This window comes from Pinus tabuliformis, chromosome X (genome assembly GCF_031772625.1).
Source record: "Pinus tabuliformis cultivar Carrire ecotype Pingquan chromosome X, CPIR1, whole genome shotgun sequence".
NCBI lineage: Eukaryota > Viridiplantae > Streptophyta > Pinopsida > Pinales > Pinaceae > Pinus > Pinus tabuliformis.
This window is the reverse complement of record NC_142308.1, coordinates 1063953227-1063971345: the sequence shown is the minus strand read 5'-3', so window position 1 is coordinate 1063971345 and position 18119 is coordinate 1063953227. Positions and strand designations below refer to the sequence as shown.

Sequence of the window (18119 nt, the reverse complement as noted above, 5' to 3'; positions counted from 1 at the left end):
CCCTCTCAAGATGGGTGCTTCAGATATTCTTGTTTTCAAAGTTTCAAATGCTGATTGACAATGAGGATCCCATTTTAATTCATAGTCATTTGTAAGAAATTTGAATAGTGGAGATGCTATTTTAGTGAAGTTCTCTATAAGTATTCTATAGTACCCAGTAAATCCTAGAAAACTTCTAACATCTTTTTGACAATTTGGAATAGGCAACTTGGAGATGACTTCAACTTTTGATCTATCAACTTTAATCCCATCCCCTGAAATGTGATGTCCCAAAACATTACCTTCAGTAAACATCATAAAGCATTTTTCATGACTTAATGAAAGGTTTGTTTCTTTACATCTTATAAGGATTTTTTCCAAATTCTCTAATGCCTCTTCAAACGAATTACCATAAACTGTAAAATCATCCATATAAACCTCTACACAATCATGGATTAGATCAGAAAAGATTCCTAGTACTGCTCTTTGGAATGTTGCAGGTGCATTACATAATCCAAAAGGAAGCACTTGATAAGCAAAAGTTCCCCATGGACAGGTAAATGTGGTCTTATCTTGATCTTCAAGTGCTACATGAATTTGATTATAGCCACTAAAACCATCTAGAAATGAAAATTACTTTTTGCCTCCTAATGTATCTAATACTTGATCGATAAAGGGAAAAGGGAAGTGATCCTTAAAATTTGCTTTATTCAATTCCCTGTAATCAATGCATACCCTCCATTTACCATTCTTTTTAGGTACTATAACCAAAGGAGAAACCCATCGGCTATCTGAAATTGGATAAATGAAATTTACATTGAGTAGTTTTTGGAGCTCTTCCTTCACTATCTCCCTAGGGTTTGGACCATCCTTCTCTGAGGTTGTCTGATTGGTCTACTGTTTTCCTCGATGTATATGTGATGAATGCAAGTCTTAGGGTCAATACCTTTCATATCAGTATACTCCCATGCAAATGCAGTAGAATGTTTTTGCAAGATTTTGGTTAGCTCTTCCTGTTGTGACTTTTCCAAATTTTTATTCATATTCAATGTTTTACTTGGAAAAATCTCAATGGTGGAACTACCAAACCCTTCCATAGAGTAAAGAGACATCTGTCTTGATGATAAATACTCGATGTTAGAATCTGACGGAAATTGTGTGTGGCCATATTCTAAAGATGTTTCAAAGTTTTCTAATGTGTTCAGAATTTGACTATCTTCACTGATTTCAGAAATGGTAAAGACAGGTTGTATAGTTTCCTCATCATCGACCTATTCATTATCTCCTACTTCTGTAATTTCTTTTGCTGGAGGATACAAATTGAATTTCTTTGTCGAACTACCATCAGAAATGTACATATCTCTAGATCTACAACTAATGAAAACATCAGCTATGGCTAGCCAAAGTCTTCCTAAGATGAGTGGGTGCCCTCCTAAATTACTCTTGGGAGTCAAAATCATGAAATCTACTGGATATTCCCAAGAATATAAGGAGACTGAAATATCTTCTAATACACCATCTGGTTTGATTATTGATCTATCTGCAAGTTGTAGTAAGGTAGGTGTAAAAACAAGATTAGGAAGTTTAAATTGTTCCATAGTTTATCTACTCATAATGTTGATAGCAGCCCCTAAGTCAATTAGTGTGTTTGGAATTTCTATCCCGTTGATATGTGTCTTGACGATTGGACTACCTGGATCTACTTATTTCTGCATGGTAATTTTTCCCATCATGATACCTGCAATTTTTCCTACCAGGTGGATTCTTCTTATATCTCTTGGTTTCCTTCCTGGTCTTTTGAGACTCAACTCCTTTATTGCTTTTTCTAGAATAGGAATCTCTCTAATGGCCTGTAGCAAGGGAATCTTGATACATACATTCTTTAATTCATTTAGGAAATCATAGTCAGGCAACAAGATTTGCTTTTCCACCCCTTTTTCAATTTGTAATCTTTCACGGAAAGGAGGGGTGGATAAAGATGCAGGTTGCTCAACTATAGGAGTTGTGAGGGTTGACTCTTTTTCTTCTTATTTTTGAGTGTTTTGGTTTTGAAGAGATGCTTCAGAACTTTTATTGACTTTAAGAGAATCTTCCTCAGAAATACTTTGCTTTTGAGCATCTATAGAAGGTTTTTCTAGAACTCTACCAGACCTGAGTTGTACATCATTAAGAGGAACAATCATATAGGTAGGAAATTGTTTTCCTTCTACCATGTAACCATTCTGAGGATTTTTTTTATTAGGATTTGGCAATGGCTGGGTTGGTAGTTGATTTGTCTTTTGTTGGAATGGAAGCAAGAGTTGAGAATTTGGATTTTGTTGAGAAGGTTGTTGTTGTTGTGGAAATGGCAATGAAAGTTGTGGGTTTTGATTTGGAAGTTGTGGAGCTTGTTGATTAAAGATGGAGGATATTGATAAAATTGAGCAAATCTCCCATAAGAATTTTTCATACCTTGTACCCATGATTGATATGGATTTCGAGGTTGGGACCAAGGTTGTTGCTAAGAATTCCAATTTGGCGGGGGTTGAAAGTTCATAGGGTTGTTAAACCCTTGATTTTGTTGCTCTTGCCAAGGTCTCCTTGAAACAAAATAGAGAGACTCTACTGAATTTGGATCTTCTTGAAAGACATCTTTGAGCCTAGGAATTGAAGGACAATCCTTGGTCTCATGGCTTTCCGAGCAAATCATACATGTTTCTACAACTTTTGCATCCAAGGAGCATTCCCTTAAAGCATGTTTCTTCCTACATTTTGGACAAAAGATGGCCAAGGCTTCAGTTTCTACTTTCTGCTTGTTTTGTATTTTAAGGGTGTCTAGTTGTTCACTAAGGCTCCCTAGAATATCAGTTTTGAACTCATCAAGCATGTTTCCAATCTCTGCCCTACTTACTGATCCAGTTGCAGATTTGTTTGCCCTAATAAGAGAAGGATCTCTAGGCCCTTTTCCTGTTTTAGATTTTCCCCTCAAGAGATGGACACATAGTTCTGCTATGTCACGAAGTGGAAGTTGAGAAATATCTCCCTTTCCCATCATGTTTAAAATATCTATCCATTCATCTCTAATGGATTTTGATAGAAGGGCTTTCAAGGTCTCCTCATCTAAGTTACTCATGTTTTCTCTTTTTAAGTTGTATTGAAATCTTTCAAGTAAATCCTCCAAGTTTTCATCTTCTTTTTGCACCATTTTGAATACCTCATCCTTATGGTTGGTGGGCATGTAATAGTCCAGGTATCTATTTAGAAATGTTTGTTTCATATCATTCCAAGTCCTAATAGATTGAGTGACTAATCCTAAGAACCATTTCAAAGCATCTCCCTTTAATGTTGAAGGAAACAATTTGAGTTTTTGAGAGTCTTCCATATATTCATAAGTTCAGCACACGACTTCAAACTCAAATAGAAATGTTTCAGGATCCTCACTTCACAACCCATAAAAGTTTGGGAGGACAGATGGTGAAATGTTTTTCATTGTTTTGTGAGTTTCCTCATCAACTATAGGGAATCCAAATGAGTTATCTCCATCCCTATTTTCCCCATTGTTACCTCTACCTCCTCCATTGTTTCCTCCTCCTCTACCTCTACCTCTACCTCCTCCTCCAAATCCGTTTACTACTTCCTCTGTCATGATAGTTTCCTCAGAGTTTTCAGAGTCCTCTGGTTCTTCTATTAATGGTGAACAAGGAGGAATTTCTCCCTCTTCTTCAGGTGATTCTACTTCTTTGATTACAATATGTTCCCCTATAGAAGTGAAGAAAGGTTCTTTCCCTAGGTCAGATTTGATGGATAGTGTGAGAGAGTCTCCTAATTCCGCTGCTACCCCTTGAATTCTAGGAATCCTAAGGCTGGGAGTGTGAGTTGGAGATGATGAAGGTGTATCTTGTCTATGCCTTGAAGTAGATAAAGTTGTAAAAATCGAACTCTTGGCCCTAGCTATAAACCTTCCCCTAGAATCTCTTGCTCTATGCATGTCATTTTTTATTTCTTTATCTTTAAGTCGGGCTAATAATTCTCTTTATGATCTTCCAGATCACACTAGGTGCAAGAAGAGAGCATACTCAAGAAATTATTGAACCAATAACTCTCTTTTCCGATCCTCCAGATCACACTAGGTGAAAGAGGATAGCATACTTTAAGAAGTTATCAGCTTTTCCCTTCTTTGAATTTTTTTTTTTTAAGAAATTGGCTACCTAATTACACATCCCCAGCAATGGCACCAAAATGTTTGGTCAATTTACAGTGTCCTAAATTTCTATATTAATTGTCAATTCGGGAGTCGTAAATTGTTGAAGTGTGGTGCACTATATGTGCAAGATAACTTATTTCTTACTTTTTGTCATTTTTGATTTTTTTATTTTGTTTTGGGGGTGATTTCCAAAACTTCAAACTTTTAGAGGGTCTTAGAACATACTAATGGTGAAATAAATTCTTAAAAGAAAATGAAAACGTGCCACTATTCTAATCAAACAAACAGTGAACTATTGATCATGAAACCATTATCCCTGCTGCTCTCTAAATACAAAAGAAATGAATTAAGCTACTGTACTCAAAGAAATCCAAAAATTGCAAGTAAAGTAAAGCTAAAATCAAATTACAACAATTCATATTCTGACCCCTCACCAGTTAGTCTTGCTATGGCTTTCAGAGGTAATCATCAACAACTTGAGCAATCTGATATCTAATTGCAAAAAAGTAAACTTAAAATACAAATCACATCAATTCATAGTCTGACCCCTCGCTAGTTAGTCTCTTTGTGGCTTTCGGAGGTAATCATCAACAACTTGAGCAATCTGATATCTAATTGCAGAAAAATAAACTTAAAATCAAATCACATCAATTCATAGTCTGACCCCTCGCCAATTAGTCTCGCTATGGATTCCGGAGGTAATCATCAACAACGAAGCTAACTAATAAATCCAATGAACAAAACAGAACTAAAATTAAAATCTAAGAAAAGTAAGTCAGCAGAAAGACTGATTCCATGTCATTAGTCATTGTGAAAATGCAAACGCCCGGGCTGCCTAATGTAATCTAGAACACACGCACTAATCAGCGTTGACAGCAATGTAAAGCATGTAAAATTATGAACAAGAATGAAACATTAGTACCATAGTAAATGAAATATACATAAGTGAATAACTATGGCATAATAAACATAAAGAAACACAGCATGAAACTGTACAGCAATAAGAAACAAAACCTCAGCGTGTGCAGGGGCCCTCAGAATGCAGTCACAACAATGAATAGTGTCACGGCACAGTGGGTTTTTTTAACAGCAAAAATATATTCCAAAGACTAACTACTATGCATATAGAAACACATTATTTATAACATAAGATTACATAACTGTTTTCCTAAAAACTGCGCTGACAGAGGAAACGTAAACGACAGCGTCCATGGATTTAGCGTCATGCTGCCGAGATTATGCAATCTATTGAAAATGGCTTGTTGGATTCACATCGTGGGCAGCCTACAGGTGTCAGCGTGCCTCTAGAAATCTAAAAACAGCCACGAAAATCTTTCATGTGCTTGGAAGCGGAGTCCTGTTGCCGTAGGACTCTTCTGTTTGACCAGCGCTTGACCATCGTTGACCACGGCCTCCTCTGATGAATCCAATTGAGCCAATACGACTCGGTCCATGTCCAAGTCATTTCCAACTTGCCCATGTGGCTCGATTTGCCTGAAGACACCTGTAATGTAGACTTTAACAAAAACAACTACAGAAAGTTGAAGCAGTTGCGGAAAGTGACAGGATTCTGCAGCTCAATGAGTAAAAATCTAGTTCAAACAACAAATGAAAACATAGTTAAAAACCACTTTAAGTGCTCTTTTATGATTAATATGTAATTATGTTGATAGCTTAGGAGGTCCAGGTGAATGGAAAAAGTCTAGGAAGGTGTATAGGAAAGATGCAAGTTCAGGGTTCAACACACACTCCTCAAGCTAGTACACTGTCGAATTTAGACTACAGCTGAGGAAATGTTGCGCGCCTGCATGACCAATACTATAGTGCTGCCAGAGGGGGCACTGGTTACAGAAAATGAGGCCGACAGGCCTATGGTCAGTGCACTAAAAGGAGTGGGGATCAACATGGCTACGCTCCCTTGGGAGACGCTCTATGTTCTACAGGATGGAGTAACTGCAGAACTGCGGGCTAGGGAGGGTCGCGCGCTACAGGTGTTGAGTGAAAAACAAATTAACATGGAAAAACTAAGCCTACAGCGTGATAAGGTCATAACACAGAATAGGCAGCTAGTGCAGGTGGTTGAAGAGGCCTGCCAGATGGTCCCTGAGTTGGCCATCCCAGTAGAGGCGCACATCCGAAGGTTAGCAGCAAGGGTGCGTGAGGTGCGAGAATAAATGGCTAAGGTTCAGCTAGAGTTGAACCTTTAGATGGCTGAGCTACAGTTGAAGGCACAACCTTCAACTCCAATAGCGGTGAGGGAACAGCGCGCCAACGCCATCACAATGGGACCAAAGGAGATCAACAGGGCAATGAAGGACTGCACCAAAATTTTGGAATAGTCGTTCAAGGTCCTCACCACTCTGTAGGAGGACCTGAACATACAGCGTTTAGAAATAGAGGCACGTGAGTAGTAGCAAAGATATTATGATATAAAAGGGACCACATAGACGGTGGCGCTTACACAGAGGCTCGCATGGATGAAACAGGCAAAAGCGCTCAAGGAGCATGTAGACGCAGCGTGACATAAGGAAGCAGTTTTGAAGGTGCGCGTACAACGTTGGATCGATGAGGGATTCGTCATTACAACCTCGATCAAAGCCAAGCTCGCACAGATGCAAGGAAGTAGTTCAGATACTGCGGTCTCTGAACAGGGCGTGCAGGAGGTACAGTAGGCAGCTACTTAGTTCACTGTCGATCTTGCAGCAGTTCAGGAAGATTTGGGAGGTCTCCACACAAAGATCTCCGCACCGACAGAGTGACTCAAGGGCGAGTCATGATGTTTATGTTGGGAGCTTTTTGGGCACAGGATCCCCCAAGGGAAGTTTTGGGGCTTAAAGCCCAGATTTTGACTAAATCCGATGTAAAGACTCTGTGTTTTGTGGGTGCAGAGCGCGAGCTTGTAAATGAGTCATAGGGTTGTCCGCCCTCATTTTTGTAATGTAATGTCAGCTTTAGAGATCTACCCATGGTCCGCGGACCATGGGATTGTATAAATAGAGCGAGGCTCTAAGTTGTAAAGAAGTAAGAAGTAGATGGAGAATTGAGTCTTATCCAAGTGTAGAGATGAGTCTTGGGTCGTAGAGTAGGAGAAGGCTATGCAGCTGAGTGCGCAGAGGCCTAGTAGTTCATAGCTGAATGTGCCAACCCTTGTAGCTGAGTGCGCAGGGTAGGTTGAGTCTGTAACTGATTGAAGAATTAATAAAGAGAATTTTTATACCATTCTTGTGTATTTATTTACTGTTTTCTGCATCAAATGTATTGGGTATAAATTACATTTCTGTTGTTTATATGATGCACGAACATATATGATTGTGTTGATTAAGTGAATATAAGATAAAGTATCTGTTTACGCGAAGTTAACTAATAGTTATAAGAAGATAAGTAAGATCCATGGTATAACTTGGGGAAATAGCGCAGATTGCTGCCTTAGCAGCGCGAAAGCTCCTCAACCCCTGGTTAGGGCTATGCAAAGGCGATTATAACAGATCACGAAGGCCTCGTAGGTCAGGGCAGTGCGCGAAGTGACCTGCACGAAGCCATTCACAGTTGGACTAAATCGACCCCTCAAACATCTCAAGGGTGCGGAAACCTGGTTCCAGCATCCCCCCATATTACTTCGGGTGAGACCTCAGTCCGCGCTTTGCGGGCTATTGCCAAAAGGACCAGTAGTGTAGGTATTTGTTTGGCTAATTAACTCCGAAACTGGGTCAGGACCCCTCAAGCCAACACATTTTCACACCCTACCGTGAGGTTGCGAACTGCCCCAACAATCTCTGTAACAATAAACGTTCCTTGATTCTCCACACAAGGTCTCATCGTAGACATCCATGGTAAGGTTGTCCATTGCATCGGAAAACTATCTTTGCCCTTCCCTGCATACGACCTATCCTCCAAAAGCTTTAATGAAACACAAATAACAATAATACTTACTTCACCATGATGCTCCTCCACGTGAGTGTATTCATCCATCAACATCTGCAACATGTACGATCCTCGTTCAACTTAAGCAATCAATGATGCCTCAAGTTCTTCCTCCATCATTGTCACATCTCCAAAGTCCTCATATTTCACGACTTCTTCTTCTTCATCACAATCAGCAGCTACATCCTGCTCCATTGCCCAACCAAGTCGAAGAACTTCCTCTTCAACATTCTTTTCCAAGACCTCAAATACATCTCGAATATGTGGGTTCTCTTCTTTCATAATCCTCAACCTATATAAGTTAAGAAATAGCCTCCCTTGGCATTCTTCCCAACTTGCCATATCTTGTCATTCATCTTGGCCCAAGCACATTGCTTCACCCCTGTTAAACCTATTGTAACAAGCTTCAATACCAACTGCAACCCTACCACTGTATCTCTGCTTCAAACATTCAATCTACAAATCCCTGTGGAAAGAGGTCTTTGATACCATCTATAATGCCTCTATCCTAGTGATAGTATTTCAACTGCACATAGGCAGGTGCGACACCACTACACTTTTTCTTTTCACTGATACTAGAGTGTATGGACTACGCCTAACTCCAACACTTAACCAATTTTCCAATTCTTCAAGTGTTAACATTCATGCAGCCATCATCTTCATTTATTAGTATGCAGCGGAAATCGACATTGATACAAGTATACATAATTATACTTGGTAGGGGTAACTCCCGTAAAGTCTATTCGTATCGGTAATATAACAGTAATCTACAAAATACAATTACAATTTTTACAAGTCTTGTGCTGCCAACTGCCTTGGCCCGCACGATCCACCAAAGTGCCATATCACAACCTCATAACTACCACTTGCTTGTTGCCCACACAAGATATAAGGAAACCTCAAGTTTCCTTACTTCACACAAATTCTTAAAATTCACTATTGCACTAGTCATTCAGCTCTGCCTGTCATGTCGTGCAACCCTGCCCATGCTATCATGCAGCCCTGCCCACCTGGTCATTCAACCTGACTTGTCCCTCTGTGTAGCCCTACCCGATCGTTCAGACTTGCTTAGGTCAGGTCACCTTGTGGAACCCTCGGGTCGTGGAGCGGTCCCAGGTCAGGTCGCCCTGCAGTGCCCTCGGGTCCTGCATACCTTCTCGATCAAGTCATGGGGTCGTGTTGCTCGGGTCAAGTCACTGTCGTCGTGCAGACCCGCCCACCGCAACTGCGCCTGTCGCGTTCCACACCTATGCCCATCGGCCTACAGCTCGTCCACCCTGCACCGTTTCTTCCCGTCGATTTTGTTTCGTCGCTCCACTTATGACTCCCAAACATGCGAGCTCCCACAAACCTTTGTTGTATGCTTGGTTGCTCTTGCTTGGTCGATGGTTGAATGCCTCCGACTCTCAGCTTACTTATATGTGCTCTTGTGCAGATGAAGGGGCGTCAACCTCCAAGCCGACCTACCCAACTCGTTTGTCGCACCCCAAGTCTTCACGTCGGCCCACCAGGTCCACCTGCCCATTCGTCCACCGTATGACCTCACTGCCACACTTTCCATACTTAGTCGATTTTTCTCATCTTCAGTTTTTCGACTCTTTGTTCATCTCGTTTGTTGCGTCCCTCCCAACCGATCGTCGTCGCACAAACCGAACTCTCACTCATCGCACATAACCGAAACGCCAACTCGTCGCAGATAACCGCTCCACACGATTCGTCGTACATAATCGAGCTCAAGCGCTCGTCACACACGTGGGCGTGCCTATTGCGTATGAGCGCCCCCAACTCAGCGCGTGGACGTGACATCGCTACTCTCATGGTTTCTCTTGGCATGATCTTATCTGTATTCTCTCACATAAACTATAATGATTATCAGTATGTATCATTATTTTAAATTATATGATAAAATAAAATTTAATTGATGCCTATTATTTAAATTATATATATATTTCGTATATTTATATACAGAAATATTTTTTTGTATTTTTTTAAGGTATTCTTATTTCTAATTATATTTTTATTAATTAAATTTATTAAATTATTATTTTTATTATCTTTTATTTAATAGTATTTTTTAAATTAAAAATACATTATGTTTTAATATTTTTTTTTTTCATTTAGCTCTTCATACGCGACAACCTCTTCACCAAAATGAGTTGTGAAGCGCGTTTGGGAAAGAAGCATTACGTTATTGAATTTATATGTTAAGAAAAATTAAATCTAAATGTTGTAATGATTAATATGTGAATTAAAATATTTTAATTTTTGAAAAAAAATGGAGGAAAAAAAAATTTAAATTTAAATATTGTAATGATTAATAGGTGAATTAAAATATTTTAATATATAGGAAAATATATATATTGATTATTTTAAAAATTTGATAATTAAGTGAGAGTATCATAATTGGGGTTTGGTGAATAATTCTTAGTTATGTGAATTTAAGTTTTTAGAAACTGGTTCTAGCTATTCATTTATAGTATTTATGAATTTATGTAATAATTATATTTATTGTATCAGGACAATATGCGATAGTTGGTGGAAAACCTTCCTAGGTTTGGAATCGAACGGCGGGCGTTCTGCAACTAGGGTTTCTGCGAGACTCTGCAACGGCGCAAACTGTTTATTCTCTGCCTCCACCTGCCGTCCACCTACCTCATCGTGACAGCAGTCCCTTGGCTTAATTAGCGCGGCAATGGATTTCCCCCAGGGGGGGCCTTCAAAGCCCTCCCCTCCTTCTAATCGAGAGCCTCCTGCATGGCAACAAACTACGCCCTCTGGGCCAGAACAAGAAGATGCAGACAAAAGAGAGTCCCCACTGCAAGAAACGACAAATGCTTCCACCAATCAGTCAGACAGGAGCAGTGAAGTACCAGAAGGAAAAATAGGGCAACAGGAAACGCCCAAGGTTACTTCAAAGACATGCAAACCCATAGCAGCTGAAAGGCCCAAGATAGTTCTTCCCAGCCATAGAATCAATGGGCAAATACAGTATATGAAGGACCATGCGCTCATTGGAAAATTTATTGGATTCTGGCCAACTGAAAAAGCTTTGCAAGGATGGATCTCTGCCAAATGGAAACCCAAGGGTCATGTCACCCTACAGCTAGGCCCAAAGGGGTTCTTCACTGCGATCTTCATTTGCATCGAAGATCGGAATAGAATCATGGATGAAGGGCCCTATTTCTTCAACTCCGTTGGTTTGTATTTAAGGGAATGGGTAGAGAGATTTAACCTAGACAAGGAGGACTTCAGCTGGACACGAGTATGGATTAGGATGTACTCACTCCCGTCGGAATACTAGGATGAAGATTTGCTCAAAGAAATTGGCAAAGGGTGAGTTCATAAAAATTGCGGAAGAAACGAAGCTGTGCGGATACACTTCCTATGCACGTATCTGTGTCTTCATGTGCCTGGACAAAGCCCTTCCAGACTCGGTAAGCCTCTTCCATGATGACTATGAATGGATTCAACCCTTGGATTATGAACATGTACCCTTCCGCTGTCGTAAGTGTCATGCTCATGGGCATCTTTTTCGAGATTTCCCTCTAAATGCCAAACCCCAAACCTCTGATCCCTCAGAAAAGTCGGCCCATGATGGCTTCACCAAAGTCGCAAATCACAAAAGATCGCACAAAAAACCTTCCTCAGGGAAAAAACCCCAGCAGGATGCTGCCTCCATTCCTTCCACAAGCAACAGCTTTGAGGTTCTTGCTAATACCTCTGAAGATCAACCTCTGAACTCGCAGCCCATCCCTCCGCCTACCATCTCGTCCTCTCTCCCCCCTCCATCTGGTTCCTCTCCCAACCCCTTGCCCCCTAAGGACATCAATGGGATTCCTGAGGAGGCTCGAAAGGTCCTGGAATGGAAATCTAATGATATGGATGTTGACAGTTTCCCCAGCCAATCCTTGCACTTAGCAATCACTTCAGATGAAAAGAGCCAAACGTTACAAATGGACGAAGAACCAGAGAGTATTGATTTGGGAGGACTTGACATTCTCGAGCTCGAACAAGCATGCAGAAAGGAAGACTATGACAAGATTCCAAAGCATCAGCTCAGAACACTAGAAGTCATCATCTCCAGGGCTTACCAACAACAACAACTGGGTATTCAGCCGGGTAGTCAATGGGATGGCGGCTTCCTTCCTAAAGACTCCAAAAAGCGTGGGGGAAGGATGGGTCTCCAAAGAACTATAGCAATAGGGAAAATCATGGTAGACTCAAGCAGGCATGCTAAGATGAAAAAATACTACAAGCCCACCACTAATAGTGAATCATGAAGCTTACTTCATGGAATTTAAGAGGGCTCAATAGCCCCGGGAAACTCAGAATGATAAAAAACATGATAAAGCAGAAGCAGCCCTAGATTTTCTTTCTTCAGGAAACGAAATGTAATAGCAACACTCTTGGAAAAATTCTCTCCAGAGCATGGCCAAGTTGTCACTTGGTGGCAGTTGATGCTTCGGGTGCCTCTAGAGGACTGGCAATTGCCTAGAACACGCAAGTTATAGCGCTTACAGACATTCATGCCTCTCATCACATTATTCAGACTACTTTTCATATTATCGGCACCAACATCCACAACCATCTCACCAATGTCCACTTCCCATAGGAAGCAGGCAACAAAATCGCTTTATTAGACACAATAGAAGCACTTAACTTCAATAGAGTCCATCCTCTTTGGATCATTGGAGGAGACTTCAACATGATCACCAAGCTAGAGGAAAAGCAAGGAGGCCGCGCCAAGCTGGAACAGGAAAATGGCCACTTTAAGGAATTCATCCAAAACAATTTGTTAATTGATCTGCAATTCTGCAATGGCACGCACACCTGGAGCAATCACAGGGTTGGGAGGCAACAAATAGCTTCTAAACTAGACATATTCCTCATCTCTGATAATGCGGTGCATCTTGGAGGCGACATTGCAGCATCAATTCTTCTTATTCAGGCTCTGATCATTGGCCTATCTCCCTCCATTGGCAAAGACCAGGCAACGCTACCAGGCGACCATTCTGCTTTGAAGCATTCTGGCTCACCCACCCCGCCTTCAACAATCTCATCAGATCCACCTGGAACAACTTCCCTCTGCCAGAGGGATAAAAAATGTTTCAGTTTCAACAGAAACTCAAATTTCTGAAATCCCAAATCAAGCGTTGGAATCAAGAGACTTTCGGTAACATCTTCCAGGCTCAACAAGATCTAAACAAAGAAATGAGAGAGCTCCAGCAACATATAATCACAGAGGGATACAAGGAAGAGACTTTGGCACAAGAAAAGCACATTCACAATCAACTGGAGGAGAGGAGAAAGCAGGAGGAAATTCTCTAGAAGCGGAAATCTAGGATTAGATGGCTGAAAGAAGGAGAAAGGAACACTAAATTCTTCCACAGAACCACAATACAGAGAAGAATGCTCAACACCATCTCTTTCATTCAAAAGCAAGGAGGGGAAAGAGTGGAAAATCATGCAGAGATCAAACAGGAGTTTATAATTCACTTGCAGAAGGTTCATCAAGAACCCTAAACAGACAGATGGCCTGCTATAGAAAAAATCATTCAAAATGTGCCGAAAATCACAGAAGAACACAATGAACTCCTTCTGTGACCAATTTCGTGACAGGAGGTGGATGCAGCTATGAACCAGCTCAAGGAGGGCAAAGCCCCTAGCCCGGATGGCTTCACTACTACTTTCTTCCACTCTTTCTGGGATCTTATAAAAGAGGAGGTATGGCTAGTGGTGGAAGAATCGCGTACTCTTCATTGGCTTCTGCCCTCTCTAAACTCAACTTTCATTGCCCTCATCCCAAAAGAAGAGAGCACCAGTACTTCAGACAAATTTCGCCCAATTGCTCTATGCAATGTTACTTACAAAGTGATATCTAAGGTCATTGCCAACATTTTAAAGCTGCTTCCTCCCTTGCTCATATCACCGGAACAATCTGGTTACATGGAAGGAAGACAAATTCTGGACGGCATTATCCTCATGCATGAAATCATACATTCCCTCAAGCACTCCAAACAGGCAGGTATGATTCTCAAGCTTGACCTCTCAAAAGCTTTTGATAAGCTAAGTTGGACCTATATACAAAAAATGTTAACTGCTTTTGGTTTTTCTCCAATGTGGGTTCGATGGATTCTGAGCCTAATCTCCACAACTTTCTTCTCTATCCTCATAAATGGTATACCATCTCATCCTTTCAGTCCCTCAAGAGGAATTAGGCAAGGAGATCCCCTCTCCCCATTCCTTTTCGTACTAATGGCAGAAGGTTTGGGTCGCCACATCAAACACGCCCTCCTCTCCCAGCAGCTCAAAGGTTTATCCATTCACAACTCTCCAGCAATCACTCATCAACAGTTTGTTGATGACAACATGCTTTTTGGGTACCCTTTGGTTCAGGAAGCCTCTCTGTTTAAATCCCTTTTGAATGACTTCTCTGATGCTTCAGGAACTAGCATCAACACGGCCAAATCGCAGATCTTCTTTTTTCACACACCCCCTGTTACTCAACACGCCATTGCCCATACCTTGGGCTTCTCCATAGCCTCCTTACCTTCCAAATACCTTGAAGCCCCCCTTATTGATTCTACCATCAAGCACGCCTCCTGGCGTTTTATCCTTGAGAAACTTGATTCTCGCCTCAATTTATGGACTCATAGAGCACTGAACATAGCTAGCCATTTGGTGCTTATCAAAGCTGTGCTACAGGCAATGCTGCTCTACCTATTCTCAATCCTTGCAGCGCCTAAATGGGTCATTAAAAAAATAAGACCTCTACAGCGCAATTTTCTTTGGGGTGCAATAGGCACAAATAACAAATGGACCTTGGTAAAATGGACAACATCTTGTAAGCCTAAAGAAAAAAGGGGTATAGGTCTGCGGGATCCTAGCCATAGTAATGCAATCATGGGCGCAAAAATCTGGTGGAAATGGCTCTCTGCTCCCAATAAGCCATGGGCAGCCATATGGACAACCAAATACGCCAATCACAGACCAACGGAGGAGCTTATTAGATTCACTCCCACTGAAAAAGGATCACTAATATGGAACGCTGCAAGACAACACTTCTTGCTGATCCAGCAACACAGTTTTTGGGAAGTAAGAAATGGCAGAACTGCTCGGTTTTGGATGGATGCATGGAACCAACTACCAAAGCTCAACGACATCCTTAGACAGCCTCCCTGCCAATCCTGGGAGGAGCAACAAAAGGAAGTGGTCTAGCAACAATGGACTCTGGAGACAGAACAAGGGTACAGACAATGGAAGCAAATCGACAAGCTGATCAGGAATGCGGATAACCAGACCAAGAAGGACCTGGAGAGGGAGCTCCAAAATCGACGAATTAGATATTCCGAAGGCATGGATATTCTACGATGGGGTTACACTCCTAGAGGTTCTTTCACCACCAAAGAGGCATATAAAATCATTTGCACTGATCCTACACCCTTGGATCCCATCTGGGGCAGAATCTGGTCACCAGGCACTTGGCCCAAAGTCTCTCTTTTCCTCTGGCTGGTGGGGCACCGGAAAATCCTCACTTGGGATAATCTTAGATGAAGAAACTTTCATGGGCCCTCAATCTGTCCCAATTGCAACTCTCAGGAGGAAACGCTCCAGCATCTCCTGGACTCATGCACCCTTGCCAACCAACTATGGGAGAAGGCTAGCTTTCGTTGTCAAAAAAGATGCAGAGCGTCTGAAGACATCACCAACTCCATTTGCCATTGGCATCAAAACCCTTACAAAAGTGAAATTCTCAACCAATTATGGAGAATGATTCCTGGACTTCTCCTTTGGTCAATCTGGAAAGAAAGGAACAAGCGCATATTCAAAGATCAAAGCACTCTGTTAGAGATCATTTGGGGCAACTTCTGTCTCAATCTTAAAGAGACCTTGGCGCTTCGAACTTGGTATCCGGACGACTTTCCCACTCTTGCAAATGAGAAAGCCATTTGGGAAAACTGGAACATACAACTCCCACAAGGTACTCATAGTCACATACCCTCAGAAGGCATCAACATCAAAAAGTACTCTTGGACCCCCCCTCCAAAGCACACTTTCAAGCTCAACTTTGATGGAGCTTCAAAGGGCAACCCTGGCAAAGCAGGATTTGGTGGCATATTCAGAAATCATGAAGGTTCGCCTCTCCTTATATACTTTGGAAACATAGGATGGGACACTAACAACTCGGTTGAATTGGAGGGTCTCTGGCAAGGATTACTCCTGTCCCAGCAACACAACTTCCATCCTCTGGAGATCGAAGGTGATTCCCTGATCCTCATCAACATGGCCAAACAACTCCTCAATGGGGCTCATGCGCGAAAAATTGCCAATAGTTGGAGACTCGAAGCCAGATTGGATGCCATAGAACAATTGCTTCACAACAATCGGGCCATCATTTTCAATCATGTTAAGCGGGAAGGCAACAAGGTCGTTGATCTACTTGCCAATTTGAGGGTGGAAACTGAGTACACTCTTCTCACAGGGGCTCTAAACATAATTCAGAAACATGATCAAGAACAGGAGTGCAAAATTCTAGTCCAAAGGGATGCAGCTCCCCCGGATGCGGGTGTATAATATAGTCTTAAATGTGAAGGGACAGGGGTGCGGCGAGGTGGATCGACACCTGCCTACCCAGTACAGAAGGATTAATACACGCAGGGAAATGGGCTCTTGGCATTTGCGAAGAGCAGGGCTCATCTGCTTTCACTCCAGCGGCTTTGGTTCACACATCATGTCTACTTCTATGGCTCTTCCCTCCGCACGCTCAGGCCTGCCTCAGAACACGGCGTTCTTCAATGCCAGAGTTATGGAGGGTGCTTCTCGATGCGCGCCAGAGGATGATAAAGCAAGGTTCAGTCTTGGGCTTGCGGTGGATTTGTCTTTGTCGATTCACTCGCATAATTCTCTTGCCTCTGGCCTCAATTCTGACTTCTGTATGCTTGATGTGGGCTCTGTCATTCCTGAGGCCTCTCGTGACTTGCCAGGGAAGGATAACTCGGTGCTTGGCTCTATTCTTTTGGAGGAGTGGCCTCAGTCTATCCACTGGCTCCTCTCCTGGGCCTCGAGCCTTTGTTTCGAAGTCTTTCTGATCTGCTGTCAAAGCTGTGGCTCAGCCTTGCTTCTCTTCCGCTTTTTCCATCTCCCTGTCAATGTAGTTGCTCAGCCTAGCTGGTATCCCGCTGCTGCTAACTCCCTGATGCCTCGCTTGTGCCATAGAATGCGGAGCCGAAGAGGCCAGCCCCGGCACGCGCCCTCCAGTTCATCCTCTGATTCGCCTTCTCTCTCCAGTGAGTTGTTTGCTGGCCACTACCCCAGCACCCGCAGTGGGAGAGGGCGGCTTCATTCCTCCAGCCATCACCCAGGGTCTGGTTCCGCAATCTTCACCTTTAACAGCTCTCTGAATCGGCCAAGGATCACAACTCATATCTCGGTGGTTTTCCATGAGGCAGCTCAGACGGAGGATTCTAGCTCTCTTCCGGAGGGATCTGGGGCTGTCTCTGTTCCTTCCTCGACCCTCCAGCTGGGGATTGGTAATGCGCCTCTGCAGGCTCCGGATGCTTAGGTTCGCAGTGCTCAGGATGTGGTGATGGCGCCGGTTGACCCTGGTCCTTCTGATCAGAATGCTGCTCAAGCAAGGGATATGCCTGATTTCGGTTGGTGCCGCATTGTGGAAGAGCCTCCAGATGACTAGTATGCTCACTTCTGCTTTGTCTACGTGCCGTGCGGCCCTTACAACTGGGCAAGCTTTTTGTGCAAACAGTTATGTGAAATTCTGGTGTATTTTTGAATTTTTGTTTACACTGCAACATCAAGAGGATCTTAACCTGTTCCCCTGCGTGGGACCTGAATACTGGCTCAAGAATGAGTTCACTGCCCATGGTCAGTCTTCTTATTTGCTTATCTTGACAGTTCTGCCTCTCTTCAGAGCAGAGTTTTGACTTCGGTCACGTTGTAATTTTACCCCCTTACTTTGTTAATAGATTAATCTTACTTAGAAAAAGAAATAATTATATTTATTGTAATAGTAGCAACAATT

The 18119-nt window shown here is 42.3% G+C and overlaps 1 protein-coding gene across 1 annotated transcript; it reads left to right on the top strand.

The window, feature by feature from the left end:
* The first annotated feature begins 15853 nt into the window (after positions 1–15853).
* Positions 15854–16657, top strand: LOC149143488 (uncharacterized). The gene has a single exon (XM_089451844.1). It carries the CDS (start codon positions 15854–15856, stop codon positions 16655–16657), a length of 804 nt encoding a protein of 267 aa, XP_089307970.1.
* Positions 16658–18119: the final 1462 nt, after the last annotated feature.